This window comes from Trichechus manatus, unplaced genomic scaffold (genome assembly GCF_000243295.1).
Source record: "Trichechus manatus latirostris isolate Lorelei unplaced genomic scaffold, TriManLat1.0 scaffold00045, whole genome shotgun sequence".
In the NCBI taxonomy this organism is placed as follows: domain Eukaryota; kingdom Metazoa; phylum Chordata; class Mammalia; order Sirenia; family Trichechidae; genus Trichechus; species Trichechus manatus.
Window position 1 is genome coordinate 12070567 of NW_004443981.1, and position 19349 is coordinate 12089915.

Here is a 19349-nt window from a genome sequence, read left to right on the forward strand (position 1 = left end):
TTTTAAAGGCAGAGATCACAGACCACTTTTGAGTATCTGCTGAAATCTCTCCCTTACAAGAAAAAAGGCAAAACGCACCCCAAGTTTTCTGTATGCAACTCTGAGACCTAATCATGCGTCTCCCTGGACTTGAGGGACGAAATCACGGACGTGTCTGGAGATAAACTAATACACAGGAAAAGACCTGCAGCCCACTGCGGTGCAAGTGGCCTGTGGTATGCCCCGGTCTCATGCTCTCTCTGTCCGCTCAAGGGTGGGCTTCGTGTCCCACCGCTGTCCGCCTCCAGCTCCACCTCTCCCTACATGGCCGAGAGTGGGCTTTCTGCTTCCTCCAGGCTGACACATGTCGGCAATACATAGACACACCACACTAGTCACAGCCTTCCTACGCAAAGTCTACCTGGAATCCTTCTCCACCCTATAAATCCCTCTCAGGCCTTTCCCAGGCATTTACAACAAAAATCTGAAGAGCAGAGCGTAAATTCAGGAAGTACCCACACAAGGTGTAGAGCCAAAAGCAAACAGAGTGGACAGGACCACCCACGGAAGGCTTGCTGGGAAACAGGAGTCCGGGGTGAGCTTGGACAAAACAAAACAAAAAAACCCCCGACGCAGATCCTCCAGAACAGAGACTGCTGCTGCAGACCGCCCATTTCTGCCTCTACCACAGCACTCACCAGTCTGTCCTGCCTAAGTCTCCGTCTGCCCCGCTAGACTGCAGCTCCCTGAGGGCAGGGATTGCGTTCCCCTTTGTAAGCCGAGTCCCTCGCCCATGGCAACATGCCATCACAATCCTGCTCCGTTTATTCCTGGAGAGAGAGTAACTGCCAAGTAAAAACGTCTGTCACAGATTAGCATCAGCGTTCTGTCTGACAACAGGCTGGGACAGGAGAGTCAGGAACTGGGGCTGCTCTCCGCTCCTCTGGAGGGTCAGCCATGAGCCAGTCCTTGTTGCTTGGATCTCTTCCTGGAAAGACGAGGATACACACCTCCCCTCCCTCTCCCAGAACTGGTCCTGCTCGGCCCAATGCCCTTCGGGCAGGGACAATGCATCAGATTCTGTCTTGAGGGTTGATCTTGTCTCCCCAACAGGACTGGGAACCAGGGTGACCCACAGTCCCAGTGTGCCTGAGAATGACGGGTTTTCTGGGATACAAGGGCATTCAGGGCTGACACTGGAATAGTCCGGGAACTCCTTTTTTCTCCCTCACACAATAACCATCAGAGGGTTAAGGAGCTAATGAACAGGAAAGTGAGCTTGGCTGAGCAGGCTGACATGGGTGGGTGCTCACGCCCTCCCCCAGCTATCACCCTCTAGCTCTGCTTTCCGTTTCCATCCAGCTGCCTGTCTACTCGCCTTTTTCCAACCCCTCACTGGCTCCCATCCCCAGTCACAGTTACACATCTCCACACAACGTTACCGACCTGACACTTCCCAGTTCAAGGGACACTTTTCAGTCCTCAAAGCACCTGGCCTCTCTCATTGAACCAAACACCGCTGACCACACTCTCACTTTTGAAACTCTCCTGACTCCCAGACTTTGCTTTCCTGGTCCTCCCATTCTCTCTCTAGCGACTCCTTTTCAGCCTCCTTCATAGGTTTTTTTTTGTTTTTATTTTTTCTACTCACCCCTTATGTCAGGGGTACTTAAGCTGGAGTCCACGTAAAAGCTAAAACGGTCTAAGAATCCTCTGAAATTATTTGCAAAATTGAGAGTTTGGGGTGAGTTCATGTGTTCTCTTTCCTGGAAGTATGCTTTTACTTTGTTCTCAAAGGAGTCTTTGATCTCAAACCAATTTTATGTTTATTGTTTTACTGCGGTAAAAATATATATAACAAACATTTGCCAATTCAACATTTTTTACACGGACAATTCAGTGGTATCGATTAGATTCATCACGTTGTGCAGCCATCACCACTACCCATTTCCAAACTATTCTACCACCATTAACAGAACAAAACACAGATCCGGAAATCACCTTAAATCTTGGTGTTCCCCAACATGAACTTAGAATTTCTTCTCTTCTCACTCTGCAGACATGATTCTCAAACTTGTGTGGGCTGTAAGAACAGGCTAAGGTATTTATTAAAACACGAACTCTCAGATCCCTCTTTGGGAGGTTCTGATTCAGTGAGTCTCAGGTAGGGCCTGGGATATCTGTACTTTAATACACAACCTTGCTGATTCTGATGCAAATGGCCCATGAAATAAACCATGAGAAACACAAACTCTCAAGCTTCTTCATGGTCTCTCCCAGCCATGACTGGGAGTCCATGGTCACCAATATACTGGCAATCCCACCCCGATGAACCTCTGACCCTGAACTTTCTTCTAAGCGATGGAACCATATTTCCAACTGGACCTCAAAACTCAGCCTGCCTGAAACAGAAAGCACCCTTTTCACTCTTCCCTCTTTCAGTGAACGGCAGCAATACCCACTCAATCTCCCAGGTCTGAAACCTGAAAGTCATTTCATACCCCCACCTCTTGTCTCATCCTCCACAGCCAACTGGCCATCTGCTCCACTTCTTAAGTATCTTTCAGATCTGTTCCCTTCTCTTCCTCCTTGTTGCCAGTGCCCTAGCCTTTGTCATTTCTCATCTAGACCACTGCAATAGCCTCCTGGCTACTCCTCCTCCCTCTGGGCTCAAGTCTCCCATCCCCTAATTCAAGATTCACAAAGTCACCATAGACCTGATGGTGCCTCTTCCCTCACTGGAAGCTCTGCCACTTACTAGCTATATGACCATAGGAAAATTATTTATTTAGCTTTAGGTGAAAGTTTATGGAACAAATTAGTTTCTCATTAAACAATTAACACACATATTGTTTTGTGACATTGGTTGCCAACCCCACAATGTGTCAACACTCTCCCCTTCTTGACCTTGGGTTCCCCATTTCCATTCAACCAGCTTTCCTGTCCCCTCTTGCCTTCTTATCCTTGCTCCTGGACTGGTGTGCCCATTTAGTCTCGTATACATGGCTGAGCTACATGTATTATTGTTTGTTTTATGGGCCTGTGTAATCTTTGGTTGAAGAGTGAACCTCAGGGGTGACCTCAGTACTGAGTTAGAAGGGTGTCTAGGGGCCATACTCTCAGGGTTTCTCCAGTCTCTGTCAGACCAGTAAGTCTAGTCCTTTTTTGTGAGTTTGAATTTTGTTCTCCATTTTTCTCCAGCTCTGTCCGGGACCCTCTACTGTGATCCCTGTCAGAGCAGTCAGTACTGGTAGCCAGGCACCATCTAGTTAGGCAAATTATCTAACTTCTCTGTCCTTCAGTTTCCTTATCTGTGAAATGGGGATGATAACAGTACTTCCTCATAGGGTTGTTGTGAGAATTAAAAGATATAATATGTGTAAGCACTTAGAGCGGAAACCCTGGTGGTATAATGGTTAACTGCTACAACTGCTAACCAAGAGGTCAGCAGTTCAAATCCACCAGGTGCCCCTTGGAAACTCTATGGGGCAGTTCTACTCTGTCCTATAGGGTTGCTACGAGTCAGAATGGACTCGACGGCAATGGGTTTGGTTTTGGGTTTAAGCACTTAGAGCAGAGCCTGGCACCAACAGTGCTGGAAAATATGAGTCAGTATTATCACAGGATACAATCTCAGCTCCTTGGCAGGCACACTTGGCCCACAGCATCTTTCCCTTGCATACCTGTCCAGAGCTGACCCACCAACTCTAGGCTTAACTTTATGAAAGTGCTCATGGGTCTCTTAACAGACCCTGCTCTAGATGGCTTCTTTGCTCTAGCTCATGCTCTTCCCTCTGCCTGGGATGCTTTTTCCAGCCTAGCTCACCCAGAAATTCCTACTCATCCTTAGAGACTTACCATATATGCTACCTCCTTTAGAAAGCCATTCTTGAAGCCCCAGGCTGGGTTAGGTGCTCCTTCTCTGGCCCTACTAGCACATCCTATGCCTACCACCAAAACAGATCTTCCTGCTAATAACTGCCTACTTCAGGTTTCTTTCTTAGGCAAGGAGTGCCTCCAGAACAAGGGCCATGTCCTCAACACAGGCTTCTCCATGTGTTGATCAAGGGCTTAGGCCACAGTGCCCTTCTCACCACTTTATCTTTGGAGTTCCAAGATAACAAGGCAGATTCCTCTGCCGGCTCCAGGGAACCTCCCTCCATGCACTCCATGGAACAGATGCTACCCATACCCTGCCTGGCACAAAGAACTGAGGAAAGGTGGCTCCGTCTGCCCAGTCTGGTGGGAAAGCCAGGTTCCGCAGCAAAGGCGTCTTGCTGATATCTGGGCCAATTAAAACAACTTTTGCTGGTATTACTCAAGTAATTAAGAAGAAAGATGTTTCCTCTACTTACATGTTTTCTTCTTCTCATATCTGTAGGTTTGAATCTTACCTTTTCCCAAAGCTCAGGTCAAATGTCGCCGCCTTCAGAAAACATATGCCCATGCGTTCCTACTAGTTGGCACATGGTGTAACAGAGGATAAGCCTTAGGGTCAGATGGTGCTGGTTTCTAAGCTCGGTCATGCCACTTATCAGCAGTATGACTTTGGCCTAACAAATGACAACTTTCCTAAGTTTCTGATATTAAGGTACTCTGCTAGGCTCTGGGCATGAACATGACACGTCTCTGCCCTTAAGAAGATTGCAATCTAGCAGGAAAAGTAGACGGTTTCAAAATGGGTATGTGATAGTGCTGTAGAAGGGAAAATATGGGGTTCTGTGAGAGTAATCCTCCTTGTCTGTACAACAGAGCTAATAAAAACCTAAGTACCATTCTATGGTGATGAACTGAGACAAGACATCTGAAGGTGCCTGGTGTGCTCAGCAGGGTGGACCTCCGGCCCCACTCAGCCCCACTCCAAGGCCTGTGTGTTTCAGATCATCTTCCTCCGGAGACCATGAGCTTCTGGAGGGCAGGCCTGTGTCTGAGTCATCAAACACCCCTCTACATCCGCCTCAGCATGGCACAGCGCCTTCTACTTAGTAGGCATGGGCTCAGTAGCTGCTGGATGAATTAATGAGTGAGTGAGCGAATGGTGGGAGTCTAGAGAGAAGTGGCTATAAATAAACGTTCCCAAAGACAAGCAGAAATAGAGCCAGACTCTCTGAGACAAAGCTTGTAAAGTCCTGACTTGTTTACTTCCAACAGACAACCAATGAAAGTGAACCTGAAAAGCTGGCTGAGAACCATCCGTAAGTAAGCCTGTCAGCTGGGAGCAGAGCAGTCTACCCTGGGAACACAGGACTTACAAACCCTGCCTGGATGCTCCTCAGTACAGAGCTGAGCTAGTGCTTGTCTTCGGAGTCCCAAGACAAGGGGAAGCGGGGAAAATAAATAGGAGTCTTCTCCTTTGAAGCACATGGCCAGCCAGCCCAGGAGACCCCTGGCGGTGAAAGCCTGCATGACTTCCTGTGATCCTCCAGTTATTACCTTCATCCCCATTTCACATTAATGACTCGTCTGAAGTCACACAGGGAGTACTGACACCCCTGGCTGGGGCTGTCTTCTTCCTGCTGGAGCCAGCCCCTCCTCCCGCTGTCTGGATGCCTTACTCCCCTGAGCATTCCACCCTCACATTTCCAACCTTCTCCTCCACCCACACAGGCTCAGCTCCCTCTCTCACTCAACCTGCCTCTCCTTCAAGCCACCACCATCCCCCTGGCTCTGAAGGCAGACGTACGAGCCCAGAGCACTCTGCTCCTTATCTCCTCCCACCTCTGCTCCACCCTTCCACTCAAGCTGCTCTGGAAGTCACCATGGCCTGGCCACCAGATCCAACAGACCTGCCCTAGCTCTCGCCCTCCTGACCTCCTTGCTGAAACGTCTGTCAGCTCCTGCCATGCAGCACTGGCTCAGACTGCCCCATTTCTGACTACTTGCCACCCAAGGTGGTGAGGGGCAGAGAGAAAGTACGGTTGGCTGGTGCCACCAAGGGCCTGGAGGTATACCAGAAAGCAGGGCCTGGGGACATCTAGTTGACACTGATAACTCACAGAAACCGTGTGGGCAAGTGAAGAGGGCGCTGGATAAGGGTCGGAGCTCTGGCCCCAGGCCTGGCTCCAGCATTGGCTAGTGACGTGACCTCAGGGAAGTACGTGCACATCTCTGTAAAATGAAGGCCATGATCCTTCTGGACTGTCTTTTACATTTGTTGAAATCAAGTAAGACTACAGAAGTAAACAGGAGAGCAGTTTACTCAACTCGATTAGTACCCAGAAGAGGCCGCCTTGAAAGAGGGAAATGTTGGCTCAAATAAGCAGCAAACCCGTGTGAGGGAGGTCTTAAGTTAGAGTCAGTACGAAGCTGCCTCTGTGTCACACGTGCAACTGTCACTTCCTCTCACTGTTTTAACTCCCAAGGAGAAAATCAACAAGGCCCCGGTCCCTAAACACGGCCTCAAGAACAGGGAAGGGCCTGACCTGATAGGCCGCGGGCTATAGAGCCGGGTCTTTGTGGATGACTTCAGGGCTGAGGCTTATACAAACTACTCATCTGGAGGGGCCGATGCAGAGTCCTCCTGGCCAAGCCCTCGCTGTTGGGGAACATCCCACATCAGGTCCCTGGAGCCCCACTTTACACACGTCCTCTCCTCAAGCCTCTACTAACGAGTCACCTCCCTGGAGAGTGATTCCGCAAGCCCACTGACAAGAAAGCTAATGCTCACCGCCTCTGGCCCCTCACCTCCTCCACCTCTCACACTGCTTTACTTTTCTTTGTAACACTTATCATATTTGCCATTATTCTGAAGGTCTGTTTATTTTCTCTCGCCTCCCATGAGAACAGATGTTCCACGAGGCAAGTTTTTTGTTTGTCTGTTTAAATACCGTTCATCTCTGAAGCCCCAGTAACTGGGACTTAGTGATTGCTCACTAAATATCTCTGAGTAAGAGTTTAGTTTTCAGTTTGCCTAGTTTTGCTGGGTATCATATTTCTCAGTCTTCAGGGATTTTTTTGGGGGGGGGTGAGGAAAGGGGTTATAACTCACTTGGCCACCCCTGCTTCCTCTTTCTCTCTTTCTACACTCACTTAAAAAATAAACCAAGAAAACACTCCATTTACTGAGTACTGACCATGTATCAAACATATTCCCATGCCTAGTATTTAAAGAAACTCAGCCTTCTGTTGAATGAAAGATGTGGTCCTTGTACTCATGTGGAGGGCACATGTGCATGCATAAATATGTCACATTGTTAGGACTGCAGTATCTGAGGGTATGCAAGGTGCCATGGGGGCAGGAGGGGGCAGTCTGCCCATGGGAATCAGGAATGCACCCCACGAAGGAGAAGTGAGACTTTTCAAGAGGAGGGAATGAGCCATTTCAGGCAGAGGGAGTGAAGGTGGAGAGGTTCCATCTCTTCAGCCATCACTGCTGGGACTGCCATCGCTTATTAGCAACACCCATTAAAGAGGAATGAGGATGTCATCACCACATCCTGTCTACTCAGTGACTGAGAAACACAGACTTGGAATCACAGCCTTGTCAGGGCTGAAAAACATTCTGAAATACTTTTTTAGATGGGGAAATAGGCCTGGAGAAGGAGAGTGACTTGCCCAGTGTCCCACAGCTAATGTGTCGTATAGCCTGGACTAGACTACAGGCCTTTCTTGCTGCTGTAGCAGTAGGGCTTTTTTTTAGTAAAGCAGAAAACCTCCAACTCCAACTATTCTGAGGCTATTTTCCCTCTAACTTCTTATTTTGAGAAATTTCAAACCTACAGAAGTATACAGTGTGCATCCTCTACTCTTCATCTAGATTTGCCCATGGTTAACATTTTGCCACCTGTGAGTTAAATCTTTTCATGCCTTTTTTTTTCCTGAACCATTTGAAAGTTACAGATCTCATGATACTTCAATCCTAAGTACTTTAGCATTTCTTGAAAATAAGGACATTCTAATATATTACTTCAACGCCATTATACCTAAGAAGACAGATATTTTACTAATATAAACTAATATAGTCTATATTAAAAGTTAACCAATTTTCCCCAAAATATTTTGTTTTGGATCCAGGATCCACTCATGCATTACATTTGGTTGTGCTGTCTGCTTACCTTCTTTTAAACTAGAATGTTCAACATCATTTGTTTTTCATTGATGCTGACTTTTCTTTGTAAAGAGTGTAGGCCAAGTGTCTTTAGACTGTCCCCATTCTGGATTCTTTGTGACTAACTTCAGGTTAAACAGCAAGAACACTACATAGTTAGGTGATAGTAGGTAGTGGGAGTCCCCGAGGCACAAACCATTAAGCACTTGACTGCTAGCCTAAAGGTTGGCGGTTCAAAACCATTTAGAGGGTCTTGGAAGATGGGCCTAGAGATCTGCTTCCTAAAGATCACAACCTTGAAAGCCCTATGGAGCAGTTCTACTCCGCACACATGGGGTCCCCACGAGTCGGAATTGACTCAACAGCAACTAACAACAACAACAACAGTGAGTAATCACTGCATCACGTCGGCTGGCACATACTGCTAGGCTGCCTTCTATTTGCGACCCAAAGATGGTTAAAGAGGTGATCGTCACATGTCCCCAGTGTAAAGGTACATTTTCCTCTTGGTAATTAGTAAATAATCTATAAGAACCAAACCAAACTCAATGCCGTCGAGTCAATTCCGACTCATAGCGACCCTATAGGACAGAGGAGAACTGCCCCATAGGGTTTCCAAGGCTGTAATCTTTACAAAAGTAGGCTGCCACATTTTTCTCCCATGGAATGGCTGGTGGGCATGGACTGCTGACCTTTCGGTCAGCAGCCGAGTGCTTAACCACTGCACCACCAGGGCTCCAAATAATCTATCAAAAAATGAAACCCGTTGCCATCGAGTTGATTCCAACTCATAGCAACCCTACAGGATGACTCTTTTTTTTCCCTTAATGAAAACAGGTTTGAAACAGGTGTAATGTTATATACTAAGCTTAAAAGGTTTATTATGAAATATTTCATATCTGTGAGAAGTAGATTCCCATGATTCCATCACTCAGTCTAGGAAATGTAACATCCCATCTTAAAGCCACTCGGTTCAGGTGAAGCTCCTGCACACTCTTCCCCGATCCCAGCCCCACTCCCCTCTACCTGTCAGAACCACCATCTTGAATTTGATGTTTACCATTTCTGTGCATGCTTTTTGTAGTATATTCATATAACTGACTATTTTATAGAAGTAGTTCTCAAATTTTTTGGTCTTTATATTCATAAAAATTATTGAGGATTCCCATAACCTTTTGTTCAAGTAGGTTATGTCTATCCATATTTACTATATTTAAAATTAAAACATGATTGTTTCCCTGAGAGTACTGCCCCCAGACACCCTTTTAACTCAGTGCTCAAGTCACTCCTCGGGTTCACCCTTCAGCCAAGGATTACACAGGCCCATAAAACAAAATCAGACTAAATGAGCACACCAGCCCAGGGGCAAGGATGAGAAGGCAGGAGGGGACAGGAAAGCTGGTAATAGGAAACCCAAGGTCAAGAAGGGAGAGTGTTGACAAATCGTGGGGTTGGCAACCAATGTTACAAAACAATATGTGTATTAATTGTTTAATGAGAAACTAATTTGCTCTGTAAACCTTCACCTAAAGCACAATAATTGAAAAACAAACAATTTTTTAAAACACAAGAATACACAAATACACACTTCATTAGCTAATCACACTGATGATGTTCACACCATGTAGCCTGTGGAAAATTCCACTGTGCACTTCTAAGACAAGAGTGAAAAAGGCAAGCAACATCTTAGTATTATTATGAAAGCAGTTTTGACTCACAGTCCTACAGGGTCAGTCTACTGACCTCATTTTGAAAACTGCTGCTTTACAGCAATGAAAACAGTGAATGAGGTCTGCACGTATTAACGTGTAGGAGCTCAAATGGTTACTGCTTAAGCCCCATTTTTGTGAGTGTCAGAATTAAAGAAAGGCTTTGGGTAAATGAAATCTAAACTCAGTGTTAAAATAAACCCAGCCATCTTTTCTTCCAGCCAAATTGGTTGGAAGATGAGAATGCCATGTCACAGGCAATCAAGATACTTGCCTTTTCTCTACTCTAATGCCACCATCCCAGATGCTTGGACAGCTGGTCTCCACTTCTCTATGAAGTCTAGCGGAATCTGGAAAAAGCACTCTAACCAACTGTGGAAAGAGTCTGACATCCTTAGACTGAACCTGCCTCCCAACTACTTCCCACACTCTCTTTCAAGGCCACTAACGTCGCCATTTCCTTGGGGAGCCATCTGACAGGCCATGTGGACAGTGGGCTGCCTAACCCTCAAACGCATGGATAAACTCCAGCATGTGCCCGCGTCCCACAGTCTGTGGTTCCAGAGTCCACAGTTCTGACCATTTGTAGACGTGGAACTGGTTTCAGCACGGCCTCGAGACCGCTGTAGAGATTTCGCCTGGGGCAGTGGTTCATCTCTGAGAGTAAACTAATAGCCTGGGAATGAGACCCTGGCTCAGCCCCAGCTAACATTCCTGATTATCAGCACCACAATTCGGCTCCGTTTAGTAAACATTTGAGTAAGGACATATTATTCAGTAGGCACAGGGGAAGGCAGAAACGAGTAAGACAAACGTCCTGCTCCTGAACTGCTCGTGCACCGGTAGGGGAGATGGTAGATGAACAGAGCGCTGACAGAGATGTACAGTGGGTGCTACAGAAGGACAGAGGAGATCTCTTTGTGCCTCATGGCAGTAACAACGTGGAATAACAGAGACAGCAAAATGTAACAATGATGGCAATTAGGAGGCCTGGATTCTAGTCTTGACTGAAATTTTGGGCAAGTTCCTTCAAGAGGCTATAGCTAAGAGCAAAGTTTTTTTTTTGGTTGGGGGGCTTTAACAAACAGAAATTTATTTTCTCATAATTTAAGAGGCTAGCTGTCTGAATTCAGGGCACTGACTCTAGGGGAGGGCTCCGTTGGCTCTGGGGGAAGCTCTCTGTCCCCTCCAGTTTCGGTCCCTTGGTCCCTTGCTGATCTCCACGTGGTGTGCATCCTGGCCTCTGTCTGTGCTTGTTCCTCTGTCCCTAATCTGCTCTTTCTGTATCTCAGGTACCACTGGCTTAAGCACACCCTACACTGATATATCTTCTTTAACATAACAAAGAAAATCCTGTTCCCATATGGGATTACATGAACGTATATATATATTAAAAAAAAAAAAACAAACCCAAAAAACCAAACTCATTAAGCCATTGCCATAGAGTGAATTCTGACTTATAGTGACCCTGTAGGATAGAGGAGAACTGCTCCATAGGGTTTCCAAGGAGTGGCTGGTAGATTCGAACTGCTGACCTTTTGGTCAGCAGCCAAACGCTTAACCACTGTGCCACCAGGGCTCCGCATGTGTAGCGGTTGGGATATATAACATATATATTTGGGGGGGGACACATTTCAATCCATAACACAGGGTCTTTCCCCTACTTTTAAAAATAATATTTTATTGTATTTTTGGTGAAAGTTTAGACAGATTAGCTTCCCATTCAAATTTCCATTTAAATTGTTCAGTGACATTGGTTACGTTCTTCACAATGCATGAACATTTCTATTATTTCCGTTCTAGTTGTTCGTTTCCAGTAATCTGGTTTCCCTGCCCCCTTACCTTCTCATTATTGTTTTAAAGTTATTATTGGCTCATATAGATGACTTTTTAAAGAAGCGCAGTTCTCAGAAGTGACATTCTTTATTTTGTGAGCTAATCTATTATTTAGCTAAAAGTGACCTCAGGGAAGAGTTTCAGTTCAAGGTTTAAAGACTATCTGAGGAAGTCCTTCAGTCTCAACCAGTCCAGTAAGTCTTTTTTTTTTTAAAGGAATTTGAAGTTCTGTTCCACATTTTTCTCCCATTCTACTAGGGTTCATCTATTGTGACCCTGATTAGAATGGCTGGCAGTGGGAGCCGGGCACCACCTAGTTTTTCTGGTCTCAGGGTAGATGAGGCTGTGGTTCCCATAGACTATTAGTCCTGTAGACTAGTTTTCTTCTCTGAGTCTGCTTCTTTCTCATTTGTTCCAGATGAGTAGAGACCTATAAGAGCATAGCTTCTGAAGGCACAAGAGAGCTGGCTTCAAATCCCCAGCTCTGCCATGCGATGTCAATGTGACCTGGACCAAGTAACTTTTTTCTTTCCTTGATTGTTATAGTTTAAGTGAAAGTTTACATTTCAAGTTAGTCTCTTAAACAGAAATTTATACATACATTGTTATGTGACCCTAATTGCTCTCCCTATACTGTGACAGCACACTCCTCCTTTCTACCCCTGATTTCCCGTGTCCATTCAACCAGCTCCTAACCCTTTCTGCCTTCTCATCTCACCTCTGGACAGGAGCTGCCCATTTGGTCTCATGTATCTACTTTGAGCTAAGAAGCATATGTCCCATAGTCCAGACCAATCTTTGTCTGAAGAGTTTGCCTCAAAATTTGTTTTTGTTCTGGGCTGATAGAGAGTCCTGGGGGCCATGCTTTCTGGGGTTCCTCTAGTCTCAGTCAGACCATTAAGTCTGGTCTTTTTACTAGAATTTGAGTTCTGTACCCCACCTTTCTCCTGCTTCATCAGGGACTCTCTGTTGCGAACTAACTTAACTTTTACTGATCCCTGTTTTCCTATTTATAAAATCGGAATAACAATACCTACCTCAGAGGACGAGGATTAAATACAATGTATATAATGTACTGAGCACAGTGCCTGGCACACAGCATTCAAAAAAGGGAAGCTGTTATTTTTCTCCTCTATGTTGCCATGAGCTGGAATCAACTTGAAGGCAACTGATTTTTGGCGTCCTCGATGATGCAAATGGTTAACAAGTTCAGCTGCTAAGTCTACCCAGAGGTGCCTGGAAAGAAAAGCCTGGTGATCTACTTCCAAAAAATCAGCCACTGAAAACACTGTGGAGCACAGTTTTACCCTGACACACATGGGGTTGCCACGAGTTGGAATCAGCTCAATGGCAATTGGTTTTATGGAAGCAACTGGAGTAGACCAGTTCTCAACCATTTTCTGCCCCAGCACACCTGAGGAACATGACACACTTGGAATTACCTATAATCATCACGGTAATGTTTCTCAACTGGAAGTATATCATAGCCTTTGGGACAGAGGAAGGCAGACAAGTTTGAAGATGCTCCCCAAATGATCGGGCTACACTACATGATCTCTGAGGGCTTGTAAGCTTCCGGTGCCCTGTGGTCTGTGGTCTGTGGTCTGTGAGGACACACGACTTGCCTCTTAGGACAACACCTCAAAGAAAATACCAGGTGCTCTTAGAGGCGGTCTTGACAAACCCCATCTCAGAGGCAAAGGCATGGGTAGGAAGGGCTGTGAGGTGGACCCAGGCTATCTGATACCTCTTCCATCTTTCCATATTCCAGCTCTGTGGGACAGTGGAGGTAAGTGGTAATTTACTGTGCCCAGGCAGACAACCTATTATCCAACTGTACAGGGAGCTCTGGATCCTTCATTACCTGACAGCACAGGAAATGTCTGCTTTTCTGGCCTCTTCTCTAACATGCCACAGCAGGAAGCTCCATGAGCAGCAGCTTTGGTAGCCCAGGTATCTCTGGTACCATACATCCGAAGCAGTTAAACTCAGCAATTCCATAAACGTGTATCGCCAGGCAATGTTTTAGGCACTGGGGATACACCAGCGAACAAAACAGACAAAAACCTTTGCCTTCTTGGAACCTGCAGTCTAGAGGGGTAGAGCCAGACAACAAATAATAAAAATAATAAGTAAATTCTGTAATATGTTGCTATTGTCATTAGCTGCCGTCGAGTCAGCCCCTGACGCACGGCGACCCCACGCACACCAGAACAAAGGGCTGTCCAGTCCTCTGCCATCCCCATGACTGGCTGCAGATCAGATTGTTGTGATCCATAGGGTGCTCACTGGCAGATTTCTGCAAGTATATTACCAGGCCTTTCTTCCTAGTCTATCTTAATCTGGAAGCTCCACTGAAACCTGTTCAGCATCATAACAACACGCAAGCTTCCACTGACAGATGGGTGATTGCTCCACTGGAGGTGCACTGGCTGGGAGCTGAATCTGGGTCTCCTGCATGGAAGGGAAGTATTCTACCACTGAACCACCGCTGTTCTTGCAGCATGTCAGAAGGTTATAAATGCTCGGGGTGGCGGGGAGGGAGGAGAGACTAGAGAAGAGACTGAAATTAACAAACTGGTCTCATCAGAAAGGGTCAGCCACATCACTCATTCATATAGGTTTTCCTGCTGTACTGTGATATTAGCTAGTTTACTTTTAGCTCAGCCTTGTTCAGTCGATCAACACTTACTGGGAACCTGTCCTGCATAGGGCCAAAAAACCCTACCGATTGCCAGCTAGCACCAACTGCTTGCATCAAGCCTTCCTCATCATAGTAAATGGAACCACCATCCAAGTCATGTTTGTTTAATTCTTTTCCTCACACCCATGTTTGATCCATCAGGAAGTCCTGGAAGCTATACCTCTAAAGTACTTCTCACCACCTACACTGACTGCTCATCGCTAGTCCAAACCACCATCACTCTTGCCTAGAGGACTGCAATCGCCTCCTAAGAAGTCTTCCTGCCTCCACTGTCATCACACTATGGACCATTAGCCACACAGCTGGCCAGAGGGATCTTTTTAAAGCGTCTACTGGAATATCACACCATATTATAGTATCATAGTCATACTATCACATTACCATGACTCGCCATGGCTCACAAGGTCCTATGTGATAAGGCCTGTCTCCATCTCTGGCCTTATCTCCCTCCGCTCTCCCCTTATTCACGCAGCTTCAGCCTCCCTGTTCTTTTCTGTTCCCTGAACCCATCAACCTGTTCCCATCTCATGGCCTTTACACTTGCTGTGCGCCACCCCTGCCCTCATGTTTTCATCTTCCGAGTTCTGCAGGGCTGCCTCATGCCATCATGGAGGTCTCAACTCAAATGTCCCCCCTAAGGGCATCAGCGAAGGCAGAAGCCCAGTCCTTCTCTACCACCTTGCTCTAATTCATCTTTCTCATATTGGTGATTTCTGGCCTGTACTCCCCTTCTCCACTGTGTCCCCAGTAAAATTCAGGACAAGATTGTATCCCTAGCACCAAGAGCAGCCCCCGGGAGACCACCTCGCTGGGATGCCTGCTTGGTCCGTTTCTAAAAAATCCTCCCCATCCTTCAAAGCTTACCTGAGATTCCACTTTCTCCTTGCAGTCTTATCTGACAACCCCCAACCTCTCAACTCTTGTTGCTCTTCCTGTCTACACTTATTGTTGCCTACACCATTACTCCTCATTTCATTTCTATGAGTGCTGTCCTCACCACTCCACTCCAAGCTCCTGAAGGCAAAGATGAGACCTAGCTCAGTGCACAAGAGTAAGACAGCAGAGTATCTGTGGTCAGGAGTCATGAGTTCACGTCCTGGATCCATCACTTACTGGCTCTGCTTCTGGCCAAGTCACTGACTCCTTCTTTGCCTTGGTTTCTTCCGCTACGAAATGGGAACAATACAAACAATACATGCTCACATCAGGACTGGCGTGAGGACTGAGTGGAATGATGCCCGCGAAAGCATTCTGTACACTGTCATGTGCTCAAGGGGGTTCCCAGTTCCAGTCCACAGTAAGTGCTCAGAAAATGTCTCCTGATGGCCGGACCGCCCAAGCCGGGGCTGGTAAGATCCGTTTTCGTGATGTGAAGGCCCTTGGCATCCTCACCACACAGGCACCACGGTACCTCAGGCATCTCCGTGCTACATCCCTATATATCAGCATGAGGAAAAACATAAAGTCTACAGATTTTATGGCTGCTCTACGAGCCCTGGTGGCACAGGGGTTAAGCGCTTGGTTGCTAACCAAAAGGTCGGCAGTTTGAACCCACCAGCTGCTTCATGGGAGGAAGACATAGTCTGTTTCCGTAAAGATTTCAGCCTTGGAAACTCTATGGGGAAGTTCTACTCTGTCCTTTAGGGTTACCATGAGTCGGAATCGACTCGATGACAACTGGTGTGGTTTTGGTTTATCCTTGCGGCCCCACCGATGTGGCTCCCAGTGGTGCTGTCACCACAGTGCCATGTCAGGCTCCAGTGACAAAGTGCAAACGGCCTTGTAGGGAGGGGAGGTATCAGAAAACCTGAGCTTTCCTTTGGGCTCGGCCACTAATTCGCTCACTGTAGGCCCTGACTGGGCCTCGGTTTCCTGATCAGTGCACCTCAGAGCTGGACTAGATAAGCGGTTGTTGGACTTCAAAATCATCAACAACAATACACCTTTTTTTCCTCAATGAAATACTGAGGAACACATAAAAGAGATAAAAGCCGAGTTATTTTGGTTGAAGTGGAGGGCAAGAGGCGAAGCATCGCTAACCTGGATAATCTACTGTGGATCGTCTCTAGGCCCTTTCAAGATGAAAACTTCGAAGATTTCTATAATTTTAAAAGACCTTTAAAAAACTGCTTTGCTTCCTCCCCTGTGCACTTTTGATATTATTTTTGTGCAGTCAGTAACTGACTGGCTAGAGTCAGCTGCCTGAACTTTTCACCATGTAATTTACAACTGAAAGTGGGTCCCTACCCTGTTGGAACTTAACATGCCTTTGAAATGGAAAGCATTTTGTTTTCCACAGTTCCACCCACAAATCATTTAAAGCTAAAAGAAAACTACTAAAATGACAGAACCTGGATGTGGAAGAGCAGGAACAAAGCCATAGGAAAAAAAGTCGTGTGTTTCCATGGCCCAGTGAGACCTGGGGGCCTAGCGGAAGGGTTTCCAGCAGCTCGGTAGCGACAGCACTAGGAGGTGAGGGGCAGGCCCCCAGCAGAAGGAACACTGGACATGTTCTACTTACTGTGATATCCATTGTTTAAAAAATTAATTTTGTTGTTGAGAAAATGCACAGCAAAACATACAGCAATCCAACCGTTCCTACATGTATAACTCAGTGACACTGACTATGTTCTTCCAGTTGTGCAACCCTTCTCACCCTCCTTTTCTGAGGTGTTCCTTCTCCATTAAGCATAAACTCACTGCCCCTAAGGTTCCTGTCTAATCGTTTGAGTCGCTGCTGTCACTTGGATCCTATATAGGTAGATCTTAAACGAGCACAGTGTTCAAGGCAGACATGTCAATTTGAATAACTCCTGTGCAGTATTCTAGAAGGACAGCTGGTGAGGTCATTCTGGGTGGGTTCCAGTTCCAGTTTTTCCTCAACCAGACACACGAACCCGGGCAAGTCCCACAACCTTCCAGAGGAGCTTCCTCATTCACAAGAGGAGTGACAATCCCTCCCTATCTCCCCAGCAGGGTTATTAAAAGACTCAAAAGGAAAATAGGTGACAGAGCACTCTGGAAATTGTGAAGTCGCTTTGAAGGTGAGGGGTTCTTCTTTCAAGCTAAGACACAACGCTGTCATGAGTTAGTCATACAAGTGTCAAAAATCCCAGAGGATAATGCCCTATCCCATCACCTACAGTCTTCCATGGGGTCGGAGGCAGCGGAGAGTCACGTCCAAAATGCAATCTCACCTTTAGAAGGAACACTTAAATTAGAAGTACAGATTCTAGACCTGCAGGTGTTTACAGACACGCTAAGCAGCAACTGGCTATGTGACCAATGGCCTGAGGTCACAAGTCTCTCAAGCAGAAAATCAGGGTTCTTGCTATTAATAATCCATGAAGTTTCTATTTAGCAATGGAATCCCACTTCTTCCCTCTTTCCCCAGTATTCAGAGAAAACAGTCTGCTTCAGGCCATTCTGGAGGAAGAGCCAGGACCCATTAAGCACACTCAAGGCCAGAAAACAGTCCCCTTAGATGTTCAGACCTGCCTCCCTACAATCTGAGACAGGCACTTAGCTTCTGAGTAAGTACTTTTGACACAGAAGCCATTAAAGATCACAGGCATCAAGACACAGTCCTGTGTAATGGGAAGACCAGTGAATGAAGAGCAAGCCGGTTGTTAACTTGCTGTGTGACCTTGGGTAAGTCCCTTGTCTTGGCCCGTGATTTCCCCATTAGTATAACAAGGGGGTTTGGGTGAGCTCTGCAGCCTCTTCCGCTCTAGATCATTAAGATTCTAGGCTTCCTCTTGACATACGTCTGTCCCTTTCCTGGTCCCAGTACTCACCCCGTGGCCATGGTGGAAAGGCTTTAGCACAGGTGCCCTGAGGAGCCAAGTCCTTTACTCCCACCAGGCTGTACTGCTCAGAGGACCACAGACCCTCTGAAGACAGCAACTGGATTTTTAGACTCTACTTAAAACCAAACAGGAAAAGGAAGCTGAACCAGAGACAAAGGGGAAACAAACCCAAGTAAAAACTGAAACCTGGGTAGAAAATAGAGAAACAAGAAGCTAACGGTGCAGAGTCCTCCGCAGCGTAGGAGGCTGAGTGCCACCACACAGGCTTGAAACCCCTGTAGCTGGAAACCTCAAGCTCTAGGCAGCTTCCTGCTTCCTGCGTCCTAGCCAGGTAGTGGTCCTGGCTCCACCACTAACTCACTATACAACCTTGCCTAAGTCATGGTCATTCAAATGGTCTGGGCCTAGGCTGCTCCATCTGCTACAGAAAGCGGAGGGTCAGCACAGACTATTTGCTAAGGGCCTTTATGAACAGCTCTAAGAACTCGCAAGAGTCTTCACTAACCCTCCAGAAAACAAGACTATCTGATGATGTTCTAATAGCTGGTAACGGCACGTGGTCGCCATGAGTCAGAATCAACTTGTCAACACCTTATAACAGTAATGGCTTAGAATTTTACTCCAGTATAAACGCACACTTCTATTGGAGAGACACCTCTTTCTACTGGTGATACTTCAGTCAGCCACGTGGGGCCTGAAAGGAAAATGTTTGGGGAACATTGGGAACATGGCTTTGTCACTTGTTCATTAAGTGAACCTGGGGTTTCAATTTCCTCAGCTGTAAACTGGGGACAGTAATCCTTACTCTGCCTTCTTCCCAGGGTTCCCATGCAGAGATCTCAATATTTCATTCAAAATTTACTGAGAACCCACTGAGTCAAGCTAGAGACTTGAGACAAAAAACTGAAAAGATTGGCAGTGCTTGTCCTTAAAGGGCTTTTACAGTTTAGGAAGGAAGAAGCGGTATGTTAGCAAACAGATGCATTAAAATGTTACTGTTGGTACAGCGAGAAATAGCTGCACAGAGGCCAGGACAAAGATCAGTGCTAACTGGAGAGCTGAGAGCGCTTTGAACGATGAAAACACATTTCAAAAGGCTTTTAAAGGTACACATTTCCCTTTAAGCACTTGTCTTAGTCATCTAGTGCTGCTATAACAGAAATACCACAAGTGGATGGTTTTAATGAAGGGAAGTTTATTTCCTCATAGTCAAAGTAGGCTAAAAGTCCAAATTCAGGGCATCAGCTCCAGGGGAAGGCTTTTTC

At 46.4% G+C, this 19349-nt stretch overlaps 1 protein-coding gene across 3 annotated transcripts in view; it reads right to left on the reverse strand.

The window, feature by feature from the left end:
* The window catches only part of EVL (Enah/Vasp-like), an 89629-nt gene extending 71350 nt beyond the window's left edge, over positions 1-18279 (reverse strand). The window contains exon 1 of one of the 3 annotated variants that reach the window (XM_023731791.1): positions 18073-18279. In XM_023731791.1, the coding sequence (XP_023587559.1) occupies positions 18073-18083 (11 nt within the window). In that variant the 5' untranslated portion in view covers positions 18084-18279. Of the gene's footprint in view, positions 1-13435; positions 13900-17472 lie in introns of those variants that run through there. The other 2 variants (XM_012555656.2, XM_023731790.1) reach the window with 2 other exon arrangements.
* Between the last annotated feature and the right edge of the window lie 1070 nt (positions 18280-19349).